General features: G+C 38.4%; 2 protein-coding genes across 2 annotated transcripts; one reads left to right on the top strand and one right to left on the bottom strand.

Annotated features, from left to right (window-relative positions):
* Positions 1 to 3,173: 3,173 nt before the first annotated feature.
* LOC120454089 (ankyrin repeat domain-containing protein 1) lies at positions 3,174 to 12,325 on the top strand. The gene is made up of 5 exons (XM_039639100.1): positions 3,174 to 3,230; positions 5,144 to 5,389; positions 5,453 to 5,657; positions 5,723 to 5,938; positions 12,301 to 12,325. Exons 2-4 carry the CDS (start codon positions 5,225 to 5,227, stop codon positions 5,932 to 5,934), a joined length of 582 nt encoding a protein of 193 aa, XP_039495034.1. The 5' UTR covers positions 3,174 to 3,230; positions 5,144 to 5,224; the 3' UTR covers positions 5,935 to 5,938; positions 12,301 to 12,325.
* Positions 6,986 to 8,317, bottom strand: LOC120454088. The gene is made up of 2 exons (XM_039639098.2): positions 8,074 to 8,317; positions 6,986 to 8,017 (listed from the first exon to the last, which is right to left on the bottom strand). Exons 1-2 carry the CDS (start codon positions 8,303 to 8,305, stop codon positions 7,065 to 7,067), a joined length of 1,185 nt encoding a protein of 394 aa, XP_039495032.1. The 5' UTR covers positions 8,306 to 8,317; the 3' UTR covers positions 6,986 to 7,064.
* Positions 12,326 to 12,356: the final 31 nt, after the last annotated feature.

Raw genomic sequence — 12,356 nt, 5'->3', positions numbered from 1 at the left:
GACTGGAAGAAGACCCGTTCGCCTGCAGATTTTTAGCAGAATTTGGATGTCTTATGGGTCCAATCGCTTTAGAAGGTTAAAAGAATCATTCACAAGTATACTTGCTACGCGGAATGGGATACACATGCATATGGACATTTAATATTTCATAAAATTATTCAAAACTTTTTTATGTTAACAATAAATAAGTGCGGACTTAAAAGGCTTTTGCATATACATTAAAATAATATTATTTTTGGCGGTTTGTGGGCGTTAGAGGGTGCGTGGCAAAAAGATTTTTAGCAAATTGAGAGAAATTTACAAGACTAACGAAAATGTAAAAAAATATAAAAACGTTTTTCAACAGTGTGGGCGTGGCAGTTTTGGGTGGTTCGTGTGCGTTAGGGTGGCCGTGACAAAAAGTTTTTCTGCAGATCGATAGAAATTTACAATACTAATAACCAAATTATAAAATATCAAAACATTTTCAAAAATTTGGGCGTGGCAGCTTTGGGCGGTTTGTTGGCGTTAGAGTGGGCGTGGCAACATGGTCAACTTGGGCTGCGTCTATGTCTCTTAAGTCTGCATGCATAATCTGAACATTCTAGCTTTTATAGTTTCTGAGATCTCGACGTTCAGACGGACGGACAGACGGACATGACCAGATCGACTCGGCTTTTGATCCTTATCAAGAATATATATACATTATATAGACGGAAACACATCATTCTGCTTCTTACATACTTTTCAACGAATCTACGATACTATAACGGGTATAAAATTATATTAATAATAATTTAATTATAATATTCCAATGTCTTTGATTTCGGTATGTTACCTTGATTGGCTAACAAATTCTAGTTATTTGTATACATAAGTCGATAGTATGGACCATATGTTTAATTTTAATTTGACAAATGTTTCTATTAAATATTTTTAATCTGTAATGTGCTAAACCAATAATAATACATAAACCCACCAATCTGGAATCTGAAAAGTATTGAGATCAAATACTATTATGGCTGGCTAATATTCGCCCCCGCGAATGATGTGTAATGGCAGTGAATAAGCATTTATTAATAATATCAGCAGCGAATAGACACTGTAAATCGTAAATTGAAGTTATACGTTCCCTAACACAAATAATGAAATTGAAAACCCGCTGTCTGAAGCAGCCAGAACCAAGTCCTGACCGGCTCCCTTCGTTCCTGGCGCCATGATGGTACGCTCGTTTTCAATCAATGAAAAGTTAGGAAGAAAGATGACAACTTCTCTCAGCTTCAGCAACAGACGTTGTCATTTCGGGCCGGCAAAAGCACAAGCATGTTCCCGCAGGACGGTGTGCGGGCTTAAACTGGAGGATGCGTTGGCTTTGAGGCGTCTAGCTTAAGAGTGGCTAAATGTAAAACGGTTTCTTGTTGTGATTTTGACAAATGATAATTTTTCGCATGTGGTTGTGTCAGTCTTTGTGCTTGACATGTCAGTCGAGAAACGGCTGAAAACGAGATACTCCTATCTCTGTGGCCGGCACCCGTTCCTCCGTGGCGGTGGATGAGTTGGCTCATTGTGCAGGCAGATAAGTTCTGTCAGAAATTTCCGGAATAATCGCCGACGTGAAACCGTATATCCAAGACTCGTTAGGTCGGCACACATGCTTCTATAAGCACGAAACAATAGTTTCTGTTTCGGCGCAAAAAGGACTTTATAAGCGATCTATGTCTTATGTTTAACTTAACTTAGCTTTCTCTCTTTTATAGTTCTGAGATCTAGACGTTCATATGGACGGAGCAATAAACGGACGCACAGATACTTTTGCTTTACTGAAATCATAACTCTTGAACCAGTTGAGATATTTTCATAAGATAATGAAAGGTAGTTTTAATACCTTTCGATTAAGTGGTCATAAAATATGGTGTGATAAATAGTATTTTTATACTCGAAAATTAATATTTTTGGAGGCAGCTTTCTCAATTTCGACAAATACTTTTTATTTGTTTTTTTCTGAAAATGCTAATATGGTACATATTTAATGTTTTAAAAACAAAAAATAAATAAATTTTAAAGAAAAAAATGTCTTTTTTTTTATTTAGAATTTCGACGATTTTTCATTTATTTTAACCTTTTTTTTACAAATAATTAAAAATAATCATTCAATTTTACTTAATTTAATATTTTTGAAGTCAGAGATCGAAAAACAAGCCGCCAATACAAGAATAATATGCCCGCCATACAATTTCGAACTGCACAGCGACTGCGCTTGTAGCAGAATTTGCACTAAGCCGCGCGTTTTTTACCCTGAGTTGAAAGTATCTTTTGCCTGGAAAATTCGGGGTGGGACGTGGACCCAATCTCTTTTGATTCTGATAAAGAACATATTCAAGAACAACACCTCATACTCCAAACCCAGGGAATGGTAGGGAATCGATTTATATACTCCATCAAAGTTGAAAAACAGGTATTCCTGCACTTGCAAAGAATAATATACATTTATTCTACCTTTGTTTTACCGAGATTTGATGACCCTTTCCAAAGAGACCATAACCAAGCCGGTCGGTTACATATTTTACCTAAAAATCGACCGCAAAGTCAGAATTTTCTACAAAAAATACCTGCTTTTTTTGCATCCCAAAATAGGTTCAACTTTGAACACGTGTAACTTCTAAAATACTGAACCGATATCCCACGCAACGATCCGTTGTCATCAAAATTTGAATTTAATTAAGCAAATGTATCTAATGCGCCACTGTGGGACAGCAAACTTCTGTTAACAACTTCATGAATTTACTTTATGTTGATAATATTGGCATAACAAATGCTTTTGACAATATAGTTCGATTTTTTTGGTAACCATGGCGTTGCCCCGTCTATTGTTATCGCTAAGGCAAACACCTCAACAGTTACTGATGTGCAGCACGTTTAAAAAGGAGTCAAATCAAAGCGAAGATGGGCTTACCAATAAATTGGACCAGGAAGAGTGTGAACTCTTGTGGCCTAATTTCGTGTCGCGAATTTCCAGTCCTACAGTCAACAGCCTTCATCTTCATTGGTCTTTGTTAAAAAATGCCTCGGTCTACCGTATAGATAAGTTCCATAAACGACTTGGATGGTTACAGTTGGATTGGACTTCCAGCTCTCCAATAACTGTTACAAATCTGGAAGAAAACTTCGGATACCGACTACGTATAAAAGCGCTGGCAGTTTCTAAGGATAAACGTCAATATGTGCCTTTGGCTATCTCGCCTGAAATAATCGTAATTGTTTATTATTATATTCGATAAATCAATAACCTTCCATAGCGAGATAAAAACGATGTGCCCCTTTTGATTTTGACCACGTCCAAACTAACTCCGACAAACTACAAAAGACTGTCACAACCATAACTTAAACAAGAGAGAACGCTATAGTCGAGTTCCCCGACTATCTGATACCCGTTACACAGATAGTGAAAGTACGAAAGAGAGTCTTCAACACTGACAGTTTTTGCCGGTTTGTGGGCGTTAGAGTGAGCGTGGCAAAAAGTTTTTTTGCAAATCGGTAGAAATGTACAAGACTAATACAAAAATGAAAAAATATCAAAACATTTTTCAAAAGTGTGGGCGTGGTGGCTTTGAGCGGTTTGTGGGCGTTAGAGTGGGCGTGGCAAAAAGTTTTTTGAGAAATCGATAGAAATTTACAAAACCAATACAAAAATGAAAAAATATTAAAACATTTTTCAAAAGTGTGGGCTTAGCAGTTTTGGGCGGTTTGTGGGCGTTAGAGTGGGCGTGGTAGCATGATTCGACAAACTTGCGCTGCGTCTATGTCCCTGGAGTCTGTATGCCTAATCTCAACTTTCTAGCTTTTGTAGTTCCTGAGATCTCGACGTTCATACAGACAGACAGACGGACAGACGGACAGACGGACGGACAGACGGACATGGCCAAATCGACTCGGCTATTGATCCTGATCAAGAATATATATACTTTATATGGTCGGAAACGCTTCCTTCTGCCTGTTACATACTTTTCAACGAATCTAGTATACCCTTTTACTCTACGAGTAACGGGTATAAAAATATTCTGATATTCTTTGATTTTGCTATTTATACCCGGTACTCGTAGATTAAAAGGGTATACTATATTCGATGAAAAGTATATAACAAGCAGAAGTAAGCGTTTCCGAACATATAAAGTATATATATTCTTGATCAGGATCAATAGCCGAGTCGATATGGCCATGTCCGTCTGTCCGTACGTCTGTCCGTTGAATGTTGAGATTAAGCATACAGACTCCAGAGACATAGACTCAGCGCAATTTTGTCGATTCATGAAGCCACGCCCACTCTAAAGCTGCCAAAACTGCCACGCCCACACTTTTTAAAACGGTTTTCATATTTTTTCATTTTTGTATTAGTCTTGTAAATTTCTATCGATTTGCCAAAAAACTCTTCGCCACGCCCACTCTAACGCCAACAAACCGCCAAAACTGTGAGTGTTGAACACTCTCCTTCGCACCTACACTAAGTAACGGGTATCAGATAGTCGGGGAACTCGACTATAGCGTTCTCTCTTGTTTTTGTATCAGTTTATATCGCTATGCCAACAAAATGTTAAATTTTCTACATACTACTTACTCCTACTAGCTAAGTAACGGGTATCAGATAGTCGAGGAAATCGACTGTAGCGTTCACTATTGCTTGAATACATTTGTTATAAATTTTGAAAGTGGAAAGTCCCATCGTCTCTTTTATTACATATATTGACTTTGGTATTAAACCTACTGAGGACATTTAAATATATAGAAATAGAATAGCATTAAACAAGTTATAATTTAAATTGAGCTATCTAATAATATTATTGTGTAGCTAAAAAAGTTTTTGGTATCCAATGGTCGAGAATGTCTTTTGGTTGTTTTTAACATGTTGCATTTTGCACTTGTTGTTGATCACATCATTAAGATTTTTGTAAGTTAACTTTACTAAGAAATTTCCATTCCATAACAGAAATACTTTAAAATTACTTAATGGTTATTAAATCTAATTGTTGTTGAGCACATAGTTTAGATTTTTGTAAGTTAACTTTACTAAGAACTTTCCATTCCATAACTTATATACCTTAAATTTACTTCATGGTTATTAAATCTAATTTTAATTCCGCAATAACAATTCGTCTTTCTAAAACTTTAGGCTTGCACAGCGGCAGCACTCCCATCAACCCACTGCCTAAGCCTAGCCATAAGAAAAGGGCAGCAATTCCTGGTTAAAAGAATGCTGCGTCGACGTCCGAGCCTGATTGAATATCCGGCTTCCAACGGATTCCTGCCACTTGCCAATGCCATTATTCAGGGCGAGATGTGCATCATTGACTTGCTGCTCTCGGCCGGTTGCAGCGTCCACATCGGAAATCCGGGAAGCGGCCGGACTCCTCTGCACGTATGTGACTGCTCTAGCCTAATTCACCAGTACTTATTACGTACAGTACTTTAAACCTCGCAGCTGGCTTTCTACTACGGTCACCAGCCATCCGCTCGTATTCTTCTGAACAAGAAGGCCCGCCTGGAGGCAACGGACAGCAACGGCATGACTCCCGCCCACTGCGCCGTCGATGCCAATCAGCTGGAAATGGTAAAGTTCGCTCTCGATGCTAAGGCGAATGTTGAAGCCAGAGACATCTACGGCTGGACCCTTCTTATGCGTGCAGGTAGGACTGGAAAAGGTTAAAGTTAAACTGCTTAAATCGAATTTTAATTCGCTCCTTGCTTGCAGTGGTTATGAACGCTAGCATGGAGCTCATCAAAGTCCTTGTTACGCACGGCGCAGACTTGGCGACTTTGGATGGTGTTGGCAACACTTGCACCGACTTGGCAAAACTTTATCACAGACAGGATGCAAAGGATTACTTTGACAAGGTGCAAAAGTTTAGGCTGGAGAAATCAGACGCGACCGCAGACGCAGTGGCAAAGGCCCAAATGCGATAACAAGGTACACCAAAGAAGTTTCAAGAGTATGGTGTAATGGACAAACCGGAAGTGCTGTGGCACGGTTTAGCATTAAGTACACTTTAAAACTTAAAACGATGCTACCCCTTACTCGAAGAGTTACAGGATATACTAGCTTTTCCGACCATATATAGTAAGTATACATGGTTCTTCCAACCAAGTGAATCTGACAGCCCGTCTATCCTACCATAACCTAGCTAGTAGGTTAAGATTTAGCATGCAGATTTGTTAAATGTTTAAAAACTTTGTTGATTTTTATTGGTATATTGGCTGTTTTATCTATCTGTATACCAAAAACACGGCCCTTCTAAGGCTTAGAAACCACCTAATACTGTCGCTCAAAATTTTTCAATTTTTATTTATTCTTTTTCTCCCCAATCTAATACTTTTTTGAAATTTCTCGTTTACACTTCCACTACCTGAGTATCAGATACCCGGATAGTCGGGGAACTCGACTATAGCGTTCTATCTTGGTTTATTTTGAAAGCTACCTAAACTCGTAGAGTATAAGTATAAGCTATATTTATTGCAAAGTGTATACATTCTTTATAAGGGTAACTAGCCAAGTCAACTTAGACATGTTGTTCGCTCCATCTATCTGTCAGTGTGCCCATATGAACGTCGGGATCACTTCTACTAGCTGAGTAACGGGTATTAGATAGTCGGGGAACTCGACTATAGCATTCTTTTTTGTTTAATTTTTTTACACTTCATTCTTTTTTTCCAATTTTTATTAAAATGCGAGAAAATGTTCCAAATTTCTAGTTCGCACTTCCACTATCTGAGAAAAGGTTATCTGATAGTCGGGATACTAGATTATAGCGTTTTTTCTTGTTTTTCAAGTCGGGACTTCCAGAAAAAATGTTCCACTCCCATTCCAGAGGCACGAATCCGTGCCAAAAACTAAGATCACATTGTGGATCTCGTCAAGTCCATGTGGAATTGACGCCTAGATTTCGGAAAGTAAACTTTTGCATATTTGCATCTAATTTGCAATAGGTACCGAATACTAAACATATTTATGAAAGAGTTTAAACTGCTCCAAAAGAATTTTATTGCTCTTATCCTATCTCGTAAACTAAATAAATGGTAAAAAAGGATTTGATCTATTAAACACAAGTCATAGGGTTTTCCGTTTGGAAACCACAGGAGTATACATCGAAAAAGTCTTTATTCTGTTTAAGGCCCAGATAGAAGACATTCTCAGCCAGATCCTTGCCAAACTCACAAAAGTTCTGAGCGTAAAGAGTAAAAAATATACGCTTGTTGTCAAGATGGTACTTTTGAAGGACACCATTCTCTTGATCGTAGATCCCACTGTTCTGTGGAGGCGAGTTGGTCCACGCGCTGTAGTCTATCCAGGAGGCTCGGAAACTCTTTAGGTAAATCACAGCCAGCATTCTGGCCTCATCCAGAACATTAACGAATTGCGGCAGCCTTAAGCACTCTACATCTTCTCGGAACCGCGTGAAGTCCCGCTGACGCTCCCGAGTATTGAAAAGCATCATGTACAAGTGGACCGAAAACGTGGAGTAGAAGTAGGACATGGGCTTGTTGCGGCTCTGGAAGAGATACATGCTCCAATCCAGCATGGTGCGCTGAACCCCCAGCTCGTATGTTGAGTTCAGCTTTCTATGTTGCTGCAGATTGTGTACATTATGCTCGTAGCTCTCCCGGTAGATCCGCAGGGTCTTGTACTCCCGACTCAAGTCTCTGGCATGAAAGTAGATGCGCGGCGTTTTGAACTTCTGCTTGTACGTGGCCAGCTTGTTGAGAATGGGATTCGACTCTCTGTCCTTCTGAAGCCTGGCAACGAAGCGGTCCAAAATGCCCAGAAAGTCATCCAGCTCGTGGGATCCTCCATCGAGCAAGTTTTTTGTAACTATATACCCGAAGAGTGGCTTGAAATACTCAAAGGTCTCACGATAGCAGTCATCCAGCGCATGGTGTGAGTTGCAGGAGATGAAGAAGTCCAGCATCTTCTGTTTTGCCTCGAACTGCTCTGGATCATTCTGTAGCTCGGTCAGCAGCTGCATAAGTTCGTCCACCTGGGGCATGTGTCCTTAGATTAGGTATAAGCATTAGGCCCCTTCGTAAACACGCGGTATACTCACTTACCCATTATTGAAAAGAGGGGTCGATTGCGGCTACATACGTAGTCGAAATAGCTCTCACAAGCATACTTTTCGTTGTTTATGGAGCCCTGCATACGAACTGCCAATTTTTCAAGTTCCCTAATCCGCAGCTTCGACAGGTGCCGCACGTAGCCTACTTGGCAATGCCCAGCACCAGTCCACATCAACAGAATAAGGGATACAGATGCGCTGAACACAAGACTTGATGTTGTCATCGTAGAACTCTAGTCACTGGAAGTCCAGCTTTTGTGGCAGCGTATCGGACCACTCAACGGATGTCGGATTTCTTTGCACAGTGGTTAAGCGACGTCACTTTTTAAAGTCCGTCTTTCACTGAGCCACCCAACTATTTATATAAACTATATAAAATGTACTCAGCCTGGAAAATGTAACTAGGGTTTAACAGCTTGTAGGTTGTAGATTGTAGGCGTTTGCTACCCTATACATATATGTACATATATTCTTGATAAGAATCACTTACCGACAACATCTCGGGAACTAAAAAATAACTATAAAGTTAAAAAAGATTGCCCACTGTCACGACCAAAATTTCTTGATTTTTTTATTTCACTTTTTAGTAAGCGGTATCTGATGGCAAGAAAGTAATTATAAATGATCTTATTGCATTCGCCTCACGGTGCATTGCTCAATTTGAGGTCTTATTTCAATTCAGTGAGTGGCCATACTTAAGTATAATTCCGAAGCGATAAGCAAGTCAAGTCCTATCATAAAAAGTTCTCTCCCACTGTTTTTAAGATTGACCTATTCTTTAATGTGGTGCTTTGCACTGTTTCACAAGTATTACGAGTTATATCTGGCCTTAGCGTAGACATCAGTTCGCAGTTGTTTGTATATGGGTTTTTGGCGACGCACTTGCTCAACTACGTCAAAATCCACGGGAATGGAAACTGGAGCTGAGATTAAATGAACGTTGTGTCGAAAGCGCACCAGAAAAGTGCAGTTGTTTTTCAAGCACACATTTTAGGCAAAAGAGCGGTGAAAGTTTAAACTTAAAAATTTCAAAATGATTCAAAATGAAAATAATTTGTTATGTTTGTCTTTGTGCAACAAAAAATCATTTTTGTGTTAGGCAGCAGAGAACTGCAGCAAGCCACCCGCACCCGGGTGTTTGGAGACACCCTATTTTTAGCAATGGTAAACACCAGGGTTTTTTGCCACCAGGGTGTTTTTTCGTACTTGCACAAAAACACCCGCGTGTCTGCTGTGCAAAGAAATTTAGGGTGAGTGACGCGCAAGCAAGGATCGGCCGCAGGTACTTTTCTGTATGCATAAAAATTGTATGGGTGGAAGCGAGACACGGTACAAAAAATTTAGGGTGAATGGAAACACCCAAGAAAAAGGTCGGGCACATGTTTTTACGTTTTGACGTATCTAATGTCTTAACAAAAAACAAACTTATGTATTATTAAATAATATATTATGTATATTATTAAAAAGTATTTATACTTAATTAACACAATTCTATTTCTATTGTTTTTGTACCCGTTACTCGTAGAGTAAAAGGGTATAATAGATTTGTTGAAAAGTATGTAACAGGCAGAAGGAAGCGTTTCCGACCATATAAAGTATATATATTCTTGATCAGGACCAATAGCCGAGTCGATATGACCATGTCCGTCTGTCTGTTTTTGGGCGTTGGAATGTCCGTGATAAAATTTTTTTTGGCAAATTGATAGAAATTTACAAGACTAATACAAAAATGAAAAATTATCAAATTTTTCAAAAGTGTGGGCGTGGCAGCTTTGGGCGGTTTGTGGGCGTTTGAGTGGGCGTGGCAAAAAGTTTTTTTGCAAATCGATAGAAATTTACAAGACCAATACAAAAATTAAAAAATATCAAAACATTTTTCAAAAGTGTGGGCGTGGCAGTTTTGGGCGGTTTGTGGGCGTTAGAGTGGGCGTGGCAACATGAATCGACAAACTTGCGCTGCGTCTATGTCTCTGGAGTCTGTATGCTTAATCTCAACTTTCTAGCTTTTGTAGTTCCTGAGATCTCGACGTTCATACGGACGGACAGACGGACATGGCCAGATCGACTCGGCTATTGATCCTGATCAAGAATATATATAATTTATATGGTCGGAAACGCTTCCTTCTGCCTGTTACATACTTTTCAACGATTCTAGTATACCCTTTTACTCTGCTAGTAACGGGTATAAAAAGAAATGTCTATTTCGTGTTGGTTAAATTTCTGTAAAAAGAATGCATAAATCTACAGATTTTGGGCATAATATATTTCGTTTTTCAGTACTTACTGTACTTTTCTTTTTCGTATGTTACCTACCACAGGCACTCGAATGTCTACCAAACATTTTTTGTTTTGGTACGAGACACCCGGGTGTTTCCGAGAAAAAAGGCACTTGGCTTTTTCTGCATGTTTGCCTTCTCTACCCTTCGTTATGAGTGGCGAGTGTGATCGGTACCCGCGACGTAGGGTGCCGCATTGATTCGGGTGCGCAGGCACCAGGGTGTTTGCAGACACCCGAATATTTTGAACGGGTGTTTGTATGTACCCGCGATGACCGGTGTGAGTGGCAACCGCACTCAAAATTGTTGAGTGTGATCAGGGTGGCACTTCTATATAAGATACTTAAGATCTACCCGCTAGTTCAGCAGGAAATATAGCTATAGGTAACTAAATTTCCTACTCGCATAACTGCTGAGACGTACAGACTTGTGCAATATGTCTTTGGATAGGCATTCCGAAATGCCACCCATTCTTGTCATATAAGTTAGGCACTAAAACTGAAGGTATTTCGAAATTCTATGCATGCTTAAATTAACTTTGTTAAAAACCATTAGTTAAAAATTAAATATTCTACTTTACATGCAGTCTTTGGATTCCCCAATTATTGATATATAACAAGTCATTTTATACTATATACAAACAGTGGAAATTTAATATTTTCTGATATCAAAAGGAAACGAAAATAAAGATATTGCTTTTGACATTAATAATACTTATATATGTATATGTGGGATTGGTTTTGGTTTTTAATGACAAGTTCCACTGTTTTGTTATTTAATTTAATTTTTAATAGTGCTAAGTATAGCTTGGATAATGTAGTTTAGAATATAATGCAAGTCTGAAGAGAATTTAACATATGATATATTTCGTCGCCGTTTTTTGTCGTAGTTTTTTTACGTCTTCTCAGCGTCGTCTCTCGATTTCAACTCCTCGCTTTTCACCTCCTCGTCAATCTCCTTTCCTCGTCACAACTCATCTATGCACTATGGGAAATTTGACCACTTTTTCTGGCCTAAATTAATAACTCCAGAACGGGGAGAGATATTCAATTGGTGTTTTTTGTATGGGGTTACACTAGTCCATATCTTTTATGGTACCAAAAATTGTGGACGTGGCACCGCCCTTTCTATTTTTTGTAATTTATAACTCCAGAACGAATAAAGATATTTAATTTTTTTGTTTGCATTAATTTGCACTAGACCATATCTAAACGTACCCCAAAACTGGGGGCGTGGCACAATCCCTTATATTTATATTATTAAATTTCGTAAAGGCTTTCTCTCATGTTGTCTGCTTTTTCTAATCTGAGCAAAAACAACTGATTTCGTGATAGAGTTTATATACTTAATTATTTTACAGAAGTTAACAACAATAGTAATAATAAAAATAACAATTCAGCAACCGCCTTGTTTAACTCCCGTTTAGCATGAGATTACTCTGAATTTGGAAAAGTAGGGTTAAGTCTAAAATCTATAAATTCTCCCAAAATCGGTAAAAGTGGTTTTTAAAATTACAATAATCTGAACAAGAATTAAATAAGGTACAACATGAGGTATATTTTATTGATGCAATCTGCTGCAATCACTTTAAATCTCTATTCAAAGTTAGGTATTAAAAAAAAATACTTTTGTAAAGCAACTAAGATTTTTACTAAATTACTGGGACAACACTAGTTTTTTTTTCTATTAAATGTTGCAAACACTGATTAAAATACTTTTTACAGAATGAAAATTAACGCTTTGGTTCCAAAGATATTATAACTTTTGTAACGAAAGACAAACTTAATGTTGCAGATTGTTGTTTTGTGTACGCGCAACAGCTGTTTTAAACAGCTGATTTCTTTGTTGTGGCGCCATCTATTAAAATTTCTAGTACGCAGCACTAAAGATTGGTCAATTATGAATGCGTACACTAAATATTATTGTAATATTCTGACTTTCAGAAAATGGGTTTTGGCCACAAAAAAGGGGTCAAATTTCCGATAGTGCTATGGTGTGT

This window comes from Drosophila santomea, chromosome 3R (assembly GCF_016746245.2).
Source record: "Drosophila santomea strain STO CAGO 1482 chromosome 3R, Prin_Dsan_1.1, whole genome shotgun sequence".
Taxonomy (NCBI): domain Eukaryota; kingdom Metazoa; phylum Arthropoda; class Insecta; order Diptera; family Drosophilidae; genus Drosophila; species Drosophila santomea.
This window is presented reverse-complemented; position numbering and strand designations above follow the sequence as displayed.

Coding starts and splice junctions, on each gene's coding strand:
- LOC120454089 (XM_039639100.1), top strand. CDS start 5,225: ATGCTGCGTCGACGTCCGAGCCTGATTGAATATCCGGCTTCCAACGGA. Junction 5,390..5,452: donor GCGGCCGGACTCCTCTGCAC/GTATGTGACTGC, acceptor TAAACCTCGCAG/CTGGCTTTCTACTACGGTCA. Junction 5,658..5,722: donor GACCCTTCTTATGCGTGCAG/GTAGGACTGGAA, acceptor CCTTGCTTGCAG/TGGTTATGAACGCTAGCATG.
- LOC120454088 (XM_039639098.2), bottom strand. CDS start 8,305: ATGACAACATCAAGTCTTGTGTTCAGCGCATCTGTATCCCTTATTCTG. Junction 8,018..8,073: donor ACCCCTCTTTTCAATAATGG/GTAAGTGAGTAT, acceptor ACCTAATCTAAG/GACACATGCCCCAGGTGGAC.